The 13637-nt window shown below is 41.2% G+C and overlaps 1 protein-coding gene across 2 annotated transcripts; it reads right to left on the bottom strand.

Annotated features, from left to right (window-relative positions):
- Nucleotides 1–412: 412 nt before the first annotated feature.
- PRKAB2 (protein kinase AMP-activated non-catalytic subunit beta 2) lies at nucleotides 413–13329 on the bottom strand. 2 transcript variants are annotated; one of them, XM_057721600.1, is made up of 8 exons: nucleotides 13219–13329; nucleotides 12773–12955; nucleotides 9112–9278; nucleotides 8201–8294; nucleotides 7848–7968; nucleotides 4295–4428; nucleotides 3205–3273; nucleotides 413–736 (listed from the first exon to the last, which is right to left on the bottom strand). In XM_057721600.1, the coding sequence occupies exons 2-8, from the start codon at nucleotides 12926–12928 to the stop codon at nucleotides 659–661; spliced, it is 819 nt and encodes a 272-aa protein (XP_057577583.1). In that variant the 5' UTR covers nucleotides 12929–12955; nucleotides 13219–13329; the 3' UTR covers nucleotides 413–658. The 2 variants fall into 2 exon arrangements, with proteins under 2 accessions (XP_057577583.1, XP_057577594.1); XM_057721611.1 differs by lacking the exons at nucleotides 3205–3273; nucleotides 13219–13329 and having other exon boundaries at nucleotides 12773–13112.
- Between the last annotated feature and the right edge of the window lie 308 nt (nucleotides 13330–13637).

The following is a 13637-nucleotide window of genomic DNA, read 5'->3' as shown; positions in this document are numbered from 1 at the left end:
AGGGGTCACTTACCGACTGAGTTTTATATTAAGGAAGGGTCAGGTATAGGATCTGAAGGAGGTTAACAAAGCAAGAATGTGAAATGAGAGGAAAAAGGGTTCTTGTGGGGCATCTGGTATCATATAAGAAAACACAGATTGTGCCACAGACTCTGGGAATACAGAGAACCCATGCAAGAAGAGCTGCTCCTGCAAGGAGGCAGCTGTAAGTAGGGCAGCAGTCTGGCACAAGTCCATCCTGGAAAGCTAAGGTAGCAGTGACGGAATCTCCACCCAACAAGGATCCTGAGAGTTTGCTCTTCATTCACTTTAGGAAAAAAGCTTCCTGTAATGGTTCTTCCTGCAGCTCTCCCAAACAGGTCTTGGTGAGTTGCCACAGGCAGAGAAAACACCTCTAGCTAGGAGGCTTCCATTAACTTTCCTCTCATATGTGTATATATATATATATATATTTTTTTTTTCCTTAAATAATTTCCATGAACTCATAAAGCTCTCATCTGCAATCAAATGCAAAAGCAGAGCATCCTACTCAGAGGCACTGAAACACACATATTAGCCTCAAAGCAAATCAGCCTTCCAGTCCCAGGTAAGACTGGTCCAGTCCAGAAAGGCAAGGGAGATGCTTCTCCTGAATCCTGGGACGCACGAAGGAATTCCTTCAGATGGGCTTGTACAGCAGAGTAGTGACATACTTCTTCTTGTACCGATGGGTTGCGCTAAGGACCATCACACTGTCCTGCAAGGGAAATAAACATATGCAGTTAATGCACTAGTTCAGGACAAAGGCAGCTGTTCCCAGCCATTAATCCTTCATAGTTGCTCACTTTTAATAGAGTTAGTTTGATATTATAAAAAAAGGTTGGTTTTGGAGTCAAATCAATTTAAGTTTTGATCCTGACTCCTACTGCTACTCTATTTGTGACCTTGAGTAATCTACTTAATGTCTTTTTTCTCATCATTACAAAGGATAACACCTACCATTGAGATGGCTCTGATGGGGGCTTCCTAGGTGGCACAGTGATTAAGAATCTGCTTGCCAATACAGGGGACACGGGTTTGATCTCCAGGAAGATCCCGCATGCTGCGGAGTAGCTAAGCCCATGCGCCGCAACTGTTGAACCTGTGCCCTAGAGCCCGTGAGCCACAACTATTGAGCCCATGTGCCGCAACTACTGAAGCCCACGTGCCTAGAGCCCGTGCTCTGCAACAGAAGAAGCCACGGCAATGAGGAGCCCATGCACTACAACGAAGAGTAGCCCCTGCTCACCGCAACTAAAGAAACCCCGCACACAGCAACAAAGACCCAACACAGCCAACAAACAAATAAGTTAAAAAAAAAGATGGCTCTGATGATTACACGAAAATATCTGACACAGAACCTGACAGAAAATAGGTGCTAAAGAAATATAAGTCTCCTACCACGCTTTCTTCCCCACCTCACATTCAAATATTGGGCTTAAAACTATCATGGAAAAAAAGAAATATCCTGACATCCATTTCTAGAAAGAAGTCTTAAAAGCAATGAGAAGAAAGGGTAGTGATCCTTTTGAAAAACCATTTCTGAGCCCCAAAGCAGGTCTAATTTCCATTTAATACCAGGGATGAACTTTTTAAAAAGTCCTCTCTGATCAAGTGGGGGCTCAGGAATCCTTTTCTATCCTTGAACAAAGTGGATCCTAAAATCCTCCTTGGAAAGACACTCAATCCAATGGATCAATTCCAAACAGCTTAAACAATCTGAGAGAACCAGGGATAGGTCAAGGCCAAGCTGAACCACAATAATCAAGACCCTGACCTGGGTCAGAACCAGTACGAAGAATAAGAGATACCATTTCCCAGGCGGTGTAACAGACCTTAGGTGTACCATAGAAGGAGATGGCAGATCTGTGGACAGCACCTGATGGCCAAGGAGCAGATACAGAGGGCAAAATTCAGTTAGATTCTGAAGAACCCAAGCAAATATAATTAAGAAACCAGTGCATCTTCCTGTTTTCCTCTATATCATCCACAATGAATACTTCTCAGATTGACATTCTGTGATCACAGTATGCAGATCACAGCCTAAATATGACAGAAGCAAGGCAGGTAAAAAATTCAACTCCAGGAAGAGTTTGGTGGAAATGAGGAGTGGGTGAGAGAAAGACCTATTTGGAAAAACCAGCACAATGATCTCTAAGAAAGAACACGGAATGAGGAGAGGAGGACTGGACCTCTGTCCTGTCTCTGGTCCTTACTGTCAATACAACCTTCTCTGAGCCTTAGTTTCTGTATCTATAAAACAGGGGTTAAAAATAATACTTATCTCACAAGGTTATTATAAAAATTGAATGCAATAATATATATTTAATAAGTACCACATAATCTGTTAAAGACAGCTATATCAGTGATTTCCCTCATCTAGCTGCACACCTATGAAATATAAGCAGCTTAAAAAAAAATTATTGAGGCCCATCCTAGAAGCACTTATTCAGAATCCCTCAGGATGGAGCCTCTGAATCTGTATTTTCACAAACTTCCCCTAAGTGATTCCGATAATATTCAGCTTAGTTTGGTAACTACGTAACTATATAAAATATTATCCCAATAGCCAGACCGCAAAGACATCTCAAGAGTGAGCAGATATTTTCAATCCAGAATCTAAAGCAGCAGAGAAACCAAGACACATTCTAAGAGTTGGGGTGGGGTGGGGGCGGTGTCCACAGGGCAAGTCTGGTCACATTTCTCCTTTATGTGGTGTATAGGAAAGATGCAAGCACTTGGGCATATATGACTCAGGCTCCTGAAAGCAGCTCATGTCCACCTTTTAAAAAGGTGGAAGCCTTAATATCACATTCAAGCATTCTTTGAACTAGAAGGTAAACTTGCTTTTTCTGCAAATGAAATCCTAGTACCATGAACTCAAACTTAATTAAGTAGGTGGTACAAAGGTTATAGCCACCCAAAAAGAAACCAGGAAGCAAAAAAATCCATTCAATCACAGGGCAATTCAGCTAGCCAGAACTCAAATATCGAGACTAAGATTTAAAACAAACTTACCCACTAATTAAAAAAAGAAAGTTCTTATCCTGTAATTTGACCATTACTGCCAGCTTCAGCTTCAGTGAAGTAGCAGAGCAAGTAACCACTAGAGTAAACACTGCAATGTGTTCAACTCTCGCCCTCCCATTTTGTGGGGCTATGTGAAGAACCAGGCCCACCACTTACCTTAATGGACAGTGCATAGAGATGGTTCAACATAACATGATTGGGCTCAGGGAGCAAGGCTGGGTCACACTAAGAGAGGTTAAAAAACAAACAAAAAAAAACTAAATGGGGTTAAATGCACAATCTTAAACCAAACAGTTTATTCTTCCTCAGAGATCTTTGGGACTGTTAAGAAACTCAAAACTAGAATGCATTATTTCTTTTAAATGATGCACTCATCCTAGTATATATCAATAATACGTTCTCATTACAGAAAATTAGGAAAATTCTGAGTCCAGGGCAGAAACCCTAAGCCTCAGTATTTATTCATCCTCTTTAATAGACCTTGCCCACAACACATAGAGAAGATTTGTGTTAAGAGCAAAAATAGGGACTTCCCTGGTGGGCAGTGGTTAAGAATCTGCCTGCCAATGCAGGGGACACCAGTGTGAGCCCTGGTCTGGGAAGATCCCACATGCCGCAGAACAACTACGCCCGTGTGCCACAACTACTGAGCCTACACTCTAGAACCCGCAAGCCACAACTACTGAGCCCACATGCCACAACCAGTGAAGCCCATGCACCTAAAGCCTGTGCGCAACAAGAGAAGCCACTGCAATGAGAAGCCCATGCACTGCAACAAAGAGTAGCCCCCCACTCACCACAACTAGAGAAAGCTCACGTGCAGCAACAAAGACCCAATGCAGACAAAATAAATAAATAAATAAACAAAATTTTAAAAAAAGAGGTAAAAATAATCAGTGGGAATCAAGCGACTAGAAATGTAAATTATATGCAAAATATACTTCTTTTGGATTCCCCAAATGAGAAACACTCCTCATCTTATGTTGGAATAGAAGTCTTAGACACTTGTTCTAGCAATCCATAGCTCTGGGCATGATATATTAAGACCAGAAGATAACTATGAACTTTGATACTTGGAAAAGTCGCAACTCAGCCCTGGAAAAAGGAACCTGTAACACTACTGATATGTATATGATTTATACTCAACACACCTTTGTAATAATCCTAATCTCTAGGATTACTACACTTTGGCTCAGATGGTCCTGGTAACCCCCAGATGATCCAGCAATACTCTTAGGATACTCACAGATATATTAGTGTCCTTGTTAAGAATAACCTGGAGAAGGTGAGGAGGCAGGATGGGTGGAGATTTGAATCTCTCCTCTGATCGAAACACATACATTTCTTGGCCATAAGGCCCTGGGGGTGAGCTGGAAAGGTCTGAAAAATAATATTCAAATATAAGGGAAAGCTGGAGAGCTATTAAAGATGCATGAAAAAGCTGTCAATACATGGTGGCTAATATTAAATATGGTAGAGGTCAAGAATCATAAATTTATGACTTGATGGGTCTACAACTGTAAGGCAAAGAAGAAGTCTAAGTCATCCTGAACATAAACCATGAAGTTCCTCAACATGGCAATACAATGTGAAGGATAGGGGAGGAGATGAGGGGCAAAAGATAAAGGTTCAGGGAAGAGCTACTCTATCAACTGTATGGCTTGGGACAAATCCCTCTAATAGTTTCTTCATTCATAAAATGAAAATAATAATCTCTGCCCTATTTCACAGTGTTTTTATAGGAATCAAATGAGACAACAGATGTGACAATGCCTTATAAACTATCAAACAATATGAAAATATTAGATTTGTTCTTTTTTCCACCCAAGCAACACCAAGGTTATAAACTCAAAGACTACTGATACTACAATGACTGCAACAATGAGGAAAAATTAGTAACAATGTAGTGGTCATTAGGGAAATGCAAATCAAAACCACAATAAGATACCATTTCACACTCATTAAGATGGCTATAATAAAAAAAGACAGACAATAATAATTATTGGCGATGATGTGGAGAAACTGGAACCTTTGTACTATTCCCATTGCTAGTCGGAATGTAAAATGGTGCAGCCACTTTGGAGAACAGATTGGCAGTTCCTCCGAAAATTAAGTACAAAGTTCCCATATGATCCTTCAATTATACTCCTGGGTACATACCCAAGAGAAATGAAAACATGTCCACACAAAAACTTGAACACAAATGTTCATAACACTATTATTCATAACAGACCACAAGTGGAAACGATCCAAATGTCCATCAGCTAATGAATGGATAAATAAAATGGTATATCCATACAATGGGATTTATTCAGCCATAAAAAGGAATGAAGTATATATTATCACAACATGGATGAACCCTGAAAACATCATGTTCAGTGAAAGAAGCCAGACACAAAAAACCACATGGTGTATGATCCCATTTATATGAAATGTCCAAAAGAGGCAAATCCACAGAGACACAAAGTAGATTTGTGGTTGCCATGCCAGAAGTGGAAGGAAAGAGGAAACAGGAAGTGACTGCTAATGGGGATGGGGTTTCTTTTTGGGGTGATCACTATCCAGAATTAGATAGGGATGATGGTTGCACAACTCTGTGAATATACTAAAAAGTACTGAATTGTACACCTTAAAAGAGTGAATTTTATGGCATGTGAAATTGTATCTTAAAAAAAATAGAAAAAAATGTATGCAGACAAGAATAGAAAGAAATACACAAAAAAGAAGAGAATTGTAATTTTTTGCTTAAAATTTTTTAATGTTTTTTACAGTTTCTAGTAAAAAGGATTTTAATAACCAGTTCAACATAAGCACTCAGATTTCAATTAAATATATGTGGGGCAAAAGAAAAAAGTAGCAAAAATACTTTTACATTAATCAATATCTTAAAAATATATAGAACTTGAAACTTTTCAAAGTACTCTCCGTTATTTTGTCATGTGATCCACAAAAACTTTGCAAGTTCATAAAACAGTTTTTTTGTTTTTGTTTTTCCTTTTCATCAGGAAAAAAAAATGGTTAAGTCATTTACCCAAAGTCACATACATGGCAAGATAGTGACTAAATGTAGATTAAAACCCATTATCTGAAGATTCCTAATAAAATGTATTCTAAACCTTACCTCAGTGGACCAGGAAGTTGGGTGAAAGCGGGAAGAAAGAAATATCAAATATTGGTCCTCTCTATATATAATTATGATTATATGTCTGTTATTCATTGGTTGATTTGCTAGAATCATATAATGCAAAAATTTAGAGTCACTAGTTGCCTCATCATTTAATTCAGTATTTTTAAACTATTTTTAATCTCTGTCCCACCAGTTAAGAACAATGTCCAGCCTTATTTTCTGAGCTTATATGATGAAAACAGTATCTTTGTAATTTTCCTAAACAATTATTATACTATTGATTATTCTTTTAGAAACTTGTGCCCTGAGATTTTAATATGTCTCACTTCAGGTATTGTGTCTCCCCAGCTGAGAATCACTGAGAGTCTAAGCCTCTGATTTTACTGATAAGGAAACGAGAACCAAAAAGGCTGAAGGACTTGTCCATGATGGCAAAGCTAGTTAGTAGCAGAGGCAGGCTTTGGACTCACAAGGGAGAAGTGTGCTTACTGGGAACACAGTTCTTTGGACAGTCATAGCCTTTGTTGTAAAGTAACAAAATTGGTAACTGTGAGTGTGGACAGCAAATCACTTTTCTGATGTTATAGCCAGTAGTAAGTAGAGATGAAGGCCTTGGAAAAAATACTGGGAGAAGCAAAAGGATACAGGTCTTTTCCTCTACTGAGGAATTTTTTTTAACCCAAAACTTATAAAACTTCAGTTAACATATACACAAAAGAAATGTGAGGTTTTTGTAACCCTTTTCCCCCAAAGACTGCCATATGTGTAGGGCCCTATAAAATTTTTATAGAAGTGCCAACTGAGCTATCAAACTGGCAGGATTAAGCTGAGGCAGCTCAACAAGACAAGACAAAACTAGCCCCTACTAGTTGAGAGTCAGGTCAAGATCAATGAAAAACTTGAAATATTACTAGAAATAGCTTTTTAAACTATAGCCCAGGGACTTCCCTGGTGGCACAGTGGTTAAGAATCCGCCTGCCAATGCAGGGGACATGGGTTCGAGCCCTGGTCCAGGACGATCCTACATGCCACAGAGCAACTAAGCCCGTGTTCCACAACTATTGAGCCTGCACTCTAGAGCCTGTGACCCACAACTACTGAGCCCGAGTGCTGCAACTAATGAAGCCCACACGCCTAGAGCCTGTGCTCCCAACCAAGAGAAGCCACCACAATGAGAAGTCTGTGCACCACAGTGAAGAGTAGACCCCCCACTTTCCACAACTAGAGAAAGCCTGTGTGCAGCAACAAAGACCCAACACAGCCAGAAAATAAATAAATTTATAAAAATAAAATAAAATAAACTATAGCCCATAGCCCATTAGTGGTTTATAAAAAGAAGGATAAAATAGAAAACAGAGTGCTTTACATGTAATAAAGGCAAACATTATACTGCAAGACTTGTGTTACTGGTGTGTGTGTGTGTGTGTGTGTGTGTGTGTACTGGGTTACAATGTAAACTTACTGCAGATCCTAGTTAAAAAGTTTGAAATCAAATACACTAGACAGATTTTTTCCTTGGAGAAGGGGACCTAAATGTTTATAGGAGAAAGATATACATATAATTTAGAAGATTCCTAAAGAGAAAATGAAAAAACAAACAAAAACCACTCTTGGGAAGAAACATGCATTATAAAAAAAACACATCAAGAAAGAGCAAATACTACAAAATTACCTCGACAAGATGTCTCTGAGCTTTCCATTGAATCCAGCTTTAAAGCATCAAACACCTCAAAATCAGATTTCTTGACATGGATCAAATTGTTAATTGTGCCAAGCTGACTGGTAACCACAGGCTGAAACAATGAATGGAAAAAAATTCATGAATCCCCATTTCAAATACATCTCTTCCATTCAACTCTCCTCTTTTTAAAAGGGATCATACTTGGCACCACCATATTTTATCAAGAGAGAAGTCCAACAGTGCAGCAGCCCATTAATCCTGACAGCAGTGATGTTTGACACCAAAGAGAATACTAGCTAAAAGGAGACTAAGTCAGTGGTTACCCTCGGAGATCAAGGCCTTACCTCTGATGGATCATGAACCCACTGTCCATCCACAAAGAACTTGTATTGGTGCTCTCCCTCAGGGAGGTCCAGGATGGCAACAAAGTCATTATGGCTACAGAAGAAGACAGAAAGTTAAATAGGCCAAATTCCTATAAGAGGACTGAATATAAATGTAAAAACCATGAGGCAATCACAATGTCATACCAATGATCTCCCACATTCTTAAGTGATTGCACCCCCTGGAGTAAAAAATAATTTATAAACCCATTCTCCTTTTCTATATCACCTTGAGCATATATTTGCTAGCCCCTCCCAATAAGTTTAGTTCTTAACTAATATCTGGAAAAAGAAAAATAAAGATGTTAATCCCCACAAATGTTCCACCTTAGTACAACTATTTTGCTTCAGCAGAACAGATTCTTCATGAGGTAAATAAGATAGCAAGTAGGTTCAGGATAAGAAGTGCCTCAAGGTATCCTTTCCATATTTTGGTGAGCATTTTCTACATACCAAGGGCCATAACCAGTTACATAATTCACTGTTGCTGTGCAAGCAACAAATAACATTACTGCCTAGAACTTTACAATGTGTTTTGTTTTAGTGCAGAAGTCAGAGCAACTGGACTCAGGCAGTTACAGAAGACTTCCCACAAGCACAAAAAGGACTTGTATTAACACAGTCCTAAAGAATGTACCCACAAAGCTGTTATAAATCCCTTTGAGGCGATGACATTCTAAGTGGTAAAATGTCTCTGACTCACTATGAGGTTAAAAAAAAAGTCACAGATATAGTTATTGGTTACAGAAAATGTTCTAGAGAGAGTCCCTAGCAGGTGGAGAGCAGTAGTCCAGCCAGGTCTCTCTCCTGAGAAAGGAAATCAGGTCTCTACTCCTGGACCCTGTAGACTCAACCAAGACACTTGTCTTCACCTCTTAATCAGTGGAATCTTGGTGCTCCAATTGTTGAAGGACCCAGAGATGAAGACCTCCTTGCCTCCTTCAGACCAGCGGATAACAGTGGGCCGGGCCTGCTGTGTGGGCTTTACGGAGTCCTCCAAATCCTGCTGCCATGATACAAACTCTTTGTCCCCAGGGAGCTGTAAGAAGGATTAGGTCATCCCTAAATTGTGACCCAGGATTTCTGAAAAGGTCACTCTCCTCCCTAGGGCAGAGAGGGGTGCTATGTTTCTGCTAAGGATTAATAAAGCCTTGAAATTAGCAACTAAATCAGATTTTGAACAAACTATAGAAAAAGAACTCATCTAGGACCCAAATGGTCAGGTGGCTTATGCTAAAAGTCTACCCAAATCACAGCCTAATTTCTGAGTCTGCATATATCATTCATCCTTTCAGAGGCTTAGGATTTCCCTTAAGAAAACAAACAAACAAAAAACCTTACTTCCTGTTACCAGATTAACTCATAGGCAGACAATTATGTTTCTGAGTGTCTCTTAAGAGGAAAAATATGAAAATAAAGTATGGTTCTACAAAAAATAAAGTTAGCCAGGTATTTTTCACATGCAAATACGAGCAGCTCTCAATTATCAGTTGTAATGGAAATTAGAGACACTAAAATGCATAAGTAATTCATAATCTCTACTTTAGTTAATAGGTTACAAAAAGACATTAAAAATATAAAAATCAGATCACTGATTTCTTGAATTTGGAAAAATGGTTATGAAATCTTGCTCACCTATGCCAGGTTTATACCAGTTATTTCAGGAGTAGGGATGAAAATTCTGGAGCCTCAAGAAGCATAAGATCAAAAACACAGTTTCCTTTAAAAAAGTTTTTCCAATATCAAATGAGGTATGGAGGGATCTGAAAAAAGAATTGACTCCTTACTTAGTTTCTTTTCATTACCATCCTTTAGAACAAGAATTGGCAAACTATGGCCAGTGAGCTATTGGAAAATAGCCACACTCATTCACTTACTCATTTTCTACAGCTGCTTTCATGCTACAATGGCAGAACTGAGTAGCTGTGACAGAGACTGCATGGTCCGCAAGGTCTAAAATATTTACTATCTGGCCCTTTACAGCAAAAGTTTGTTCACCCCCATGTCAGACTGGCTTAAATGACTTTGGTGAATAAGACTTTATGGTATCAACCAAAATATTACCAAATAAAATAATGTGGGTTTTTTTTTTTTTTAATGACTAGTTTATTCATTTGGGCTTTACTTTCAAAATGGCTGAGGTGGTCTACCTTCCATAATATCTCTCCATATTCCTCAAAACTACATTATGAGACACCAGTAGCAGCATAATCCAAAGTAAACAGAGAAAGAGAATTGAAGGAACTCTCATATTATATAAAGAAGTAACTTAAGAGAAAACCTCTGGACCTCCATTTTCTCAAAGCAATGAACCCTTGATAGGCTGCATTAGAAACACAGAAATTTTTACATATGCTTAACAATTACATATGCCTCAGATTCTGGTTCAGATATAGGGCCTGGAATCTATTTTTAGAAAGCTTCCCAGACAATAGTACTGAAATTATGTTAAATATAAAGAAACCTCATCTTTAGAGATACATCCTAAAATATTCACAGATAAAGCAATAACTGATATGATGGTCTGGGATTTGCTTCAAAATAAGTGGTGGGAGAAGAGTGGATTAGGGTATAGATGATATAAAATTCATTCATGATTTGATCATTGTTTAAACTGGATGACAGTTATATAGGAGTTCATTATACTGTTCTCCAACTTTGAAACATGGAAAATATTTCAAATTTTCCATGAAGTGTTTAAATAAATCCCAGGTGAGTCTAATGTGCAAACAGGGCTGAAAACCATTGAACTAATCCACTGAAGAAGGCTGGCATTTGAAGCAATGTAGGCCCCCCGCCACTGTTTCTATCATTTACTTGTATGATTCAGTATTTTCAGTTTAGAATTTGAAAGCTACAAACTATTAATACGCCTAGCTTTGGAAGAAAGCCCTTCCACGTATGACATGACATTTCTGTGGTAGGCATGAGTGCAGCTGACTAGCAGAAAGATTGTTTACTCCAAGTTAAATAGTCAGCAAAATCATCAGGAAGAGGCAAAACAACTGAATTACAATTGAAAAATGTTTAAGTGAAACACTGAGGGAAGAAATAGAGTAGATTGAGAACTATAAAATCTTAGGTTTGGAAGTGACCTTGGGAATTACTTGAACCAAATTTCTTATTTCACAAATGGCAAGACTGAGGTAAGGGAAAGAATGATCCAAAATAGGCTCCATTTCAGATAGAGCAACTGGCTTTTCCTCAGGACGCGGATTACTGCAGTCACAGTTTGACAAATACACTGTACTTAAATCCTGAGTCATCAATGTAGGAAATGGATAAAAATACAATCACCTTGAGAAAGCTTTGAAGAAGTAAATTAAGATGGCTGGAGAGACAGCCCAAATGTTGCGGAAGAAGTCCTGAAATGGAGAAGGAAGAAAGGAACAGAGAAGAAACCCCAAGAAATCACCCTCACTTCTCTTTGTGATTATGTTCTCAATTGAGATCCAAGGCAAAAAAACAGTAGAACCCAATGTGATAACACATTTCATGTGTTATCAACCTGGCAAATTATTCTCTATTTACAAGAGTAAATAAAATAAAACCCCTGATGGGTGGGAAGGGTTGAGTGATAACATCAAACACACCCCAATCGCCTCAATCCCTCCATTTTTCTACTTCATTCCAGTCAGAGTACCGGGAGGAATTAATGTATTTAATGCAGACAGCTCTAAACGTGATTAGAAACATTCGGATGGTAATTACATTGCTGCCAGCTCCATCTATCCTTTCTGAAGGGTAAACACAAATTGCCACTTTCCTGAAAGTCCTTGATTGAGAGCAAGGTCTTCACGGCAACTGTGGGTTGTCCGTTTTCAGCCGTGGTAACATTATGGAGTACTACGGGGAAGTGGAGAAATCCTGGAATTATTTGCGCTCCCACTTGAGAAGCAGCTGGACGTGAAAGAAGCACCTCAGCCACAGCCACAACAATTATTACGTATGAGATGAAAACTAAGCAGTCAACTAAAATAATGTCCTTTATTGATCCCCAAGACTAGAATAAAGTATTCATATAAGCAAGTGATTGCTGCTTACAGCCATGCCAAAGTGGAAGAGGATCTGAAGTGCTGAGCTCTCAGAGGGGTAGAAATGATACTGATACACAGAAGTTGTCAGGAGAAAGAAATTCCCTTACCTGTCTCAGGGCAAATGTGAGAAGCTGCCGCCTACGCTTACCCTCTGAAGTTTTTCACCAGGGCTTACAACCTACAAATTCATTAACAGTCTAGAAGAGGACACCTGTGCCTGTTAGGAGACCCAAGGGCGGGGGGGCGGGGTGTTTTTTGGCCTCATCCCCAAAACTGTGGCCAACAGAATAGTGGAGTAACAAGAACTCCGCCTCTATCCAATTTTGAGGCAGCACCGCGAAAGGAATTACCACTCAATGTCTCCGTCCCCGAAAAAAACCTTTAATTCTAAAATCCATAACCCAGGTCAGTGTGATAAGGAAAAAAACCAAAAATGGGAGGAGGAGCCCTGACATCCAGCAGCATAGCCACCAACTGGGGGCGTGGGGACGCTCACCTTGGAGTCCGGCAGGCTGAAAACGCTGGGGTCGTCGGTGCTCCCCACCATGATCTTATGTTCCTTGCCCGGGGCATGGCCGCCGGCGCCCTCGGCGCGCGCAGCCTTGGCGCCGTGGCGCTCGCCGGCCACCCGGTCGCTGGTGGTGTTTCCCATGGCGGTGCAGCGCAAGTTGGGGGCCACCTGCGGCAGGGAACAACTCGGCGCTAAGGACACCCCTGCGGTCGCGTCTGGGGCGCCCCCGGCCCCGCCCCTGCGCCTGGGAACCCAGGCAAGGGAATCCCCGCCCCAGGGAAGCCGCGATCGGGGGACCCCTCCCTCCCTGGCCTCCGGGAGCACCCGGAACCCCCAATCCCCCTACATGCCCGCTGCTCGAGAAGCCCGCTTCCGGGAACTCTCCCGCATCCCCAGCGCTCACTGCCCAGGGGCGCCCCCACCCCAATCACCTCCCACGATGCTCTCCCTCCTCCCGGGGCCAATGGTGCGATGGCTGTTCTGCGGATAAGGCCACCAATAAAGTTATTCAAATTGAAGCCGCGCCCCGGGCTAGCAAGCCGGGTTTCCTCCTAAAATGGCTACAAGGCCAGTGGCGCTGGGCCCGCCCCGCGCGCGTTCCCTGCGGCCCCGCCGCGGCAGCGCCCGGGGCCCGCCGGCCTCTCTAGCCGCCGCCGCCTCGATGGTGGGCAGACCTGTCCAGCCTCCACCGCCAGGCGGGGGCGCCGCTACGCCGTCAGCCGCGCGTGGGGCCAGGACCGCTTCGCTGGCGAGACTGCGCCGAGAATCGTTGGTTAGTGGAGCGCCAGGGCCTCCCATCGGGAGGAGACGGTCCCCGAATGACACTTGGAGCCCCCTCACGGGCTCGGGT

This window comes from Hippopotamus amphibius, chromosome 1, assembly GCF_030028045.1.
Source record: "Hippopotamus amphibius kiboko isolate mHipAmp2 chromosome 1, mHipAmp2.hap2, whole genome shotgun sequence".
Lineage (NCBI taxonomy): Eukaryota > Metazoa > Chordata > Mammalia > Artiodactyla > Hippopotamidae > Hippopotamus > Hippopotamus amphibius.
This window is presented reverse-complemented; position numbering and strand designations above follow the sequence as displayed.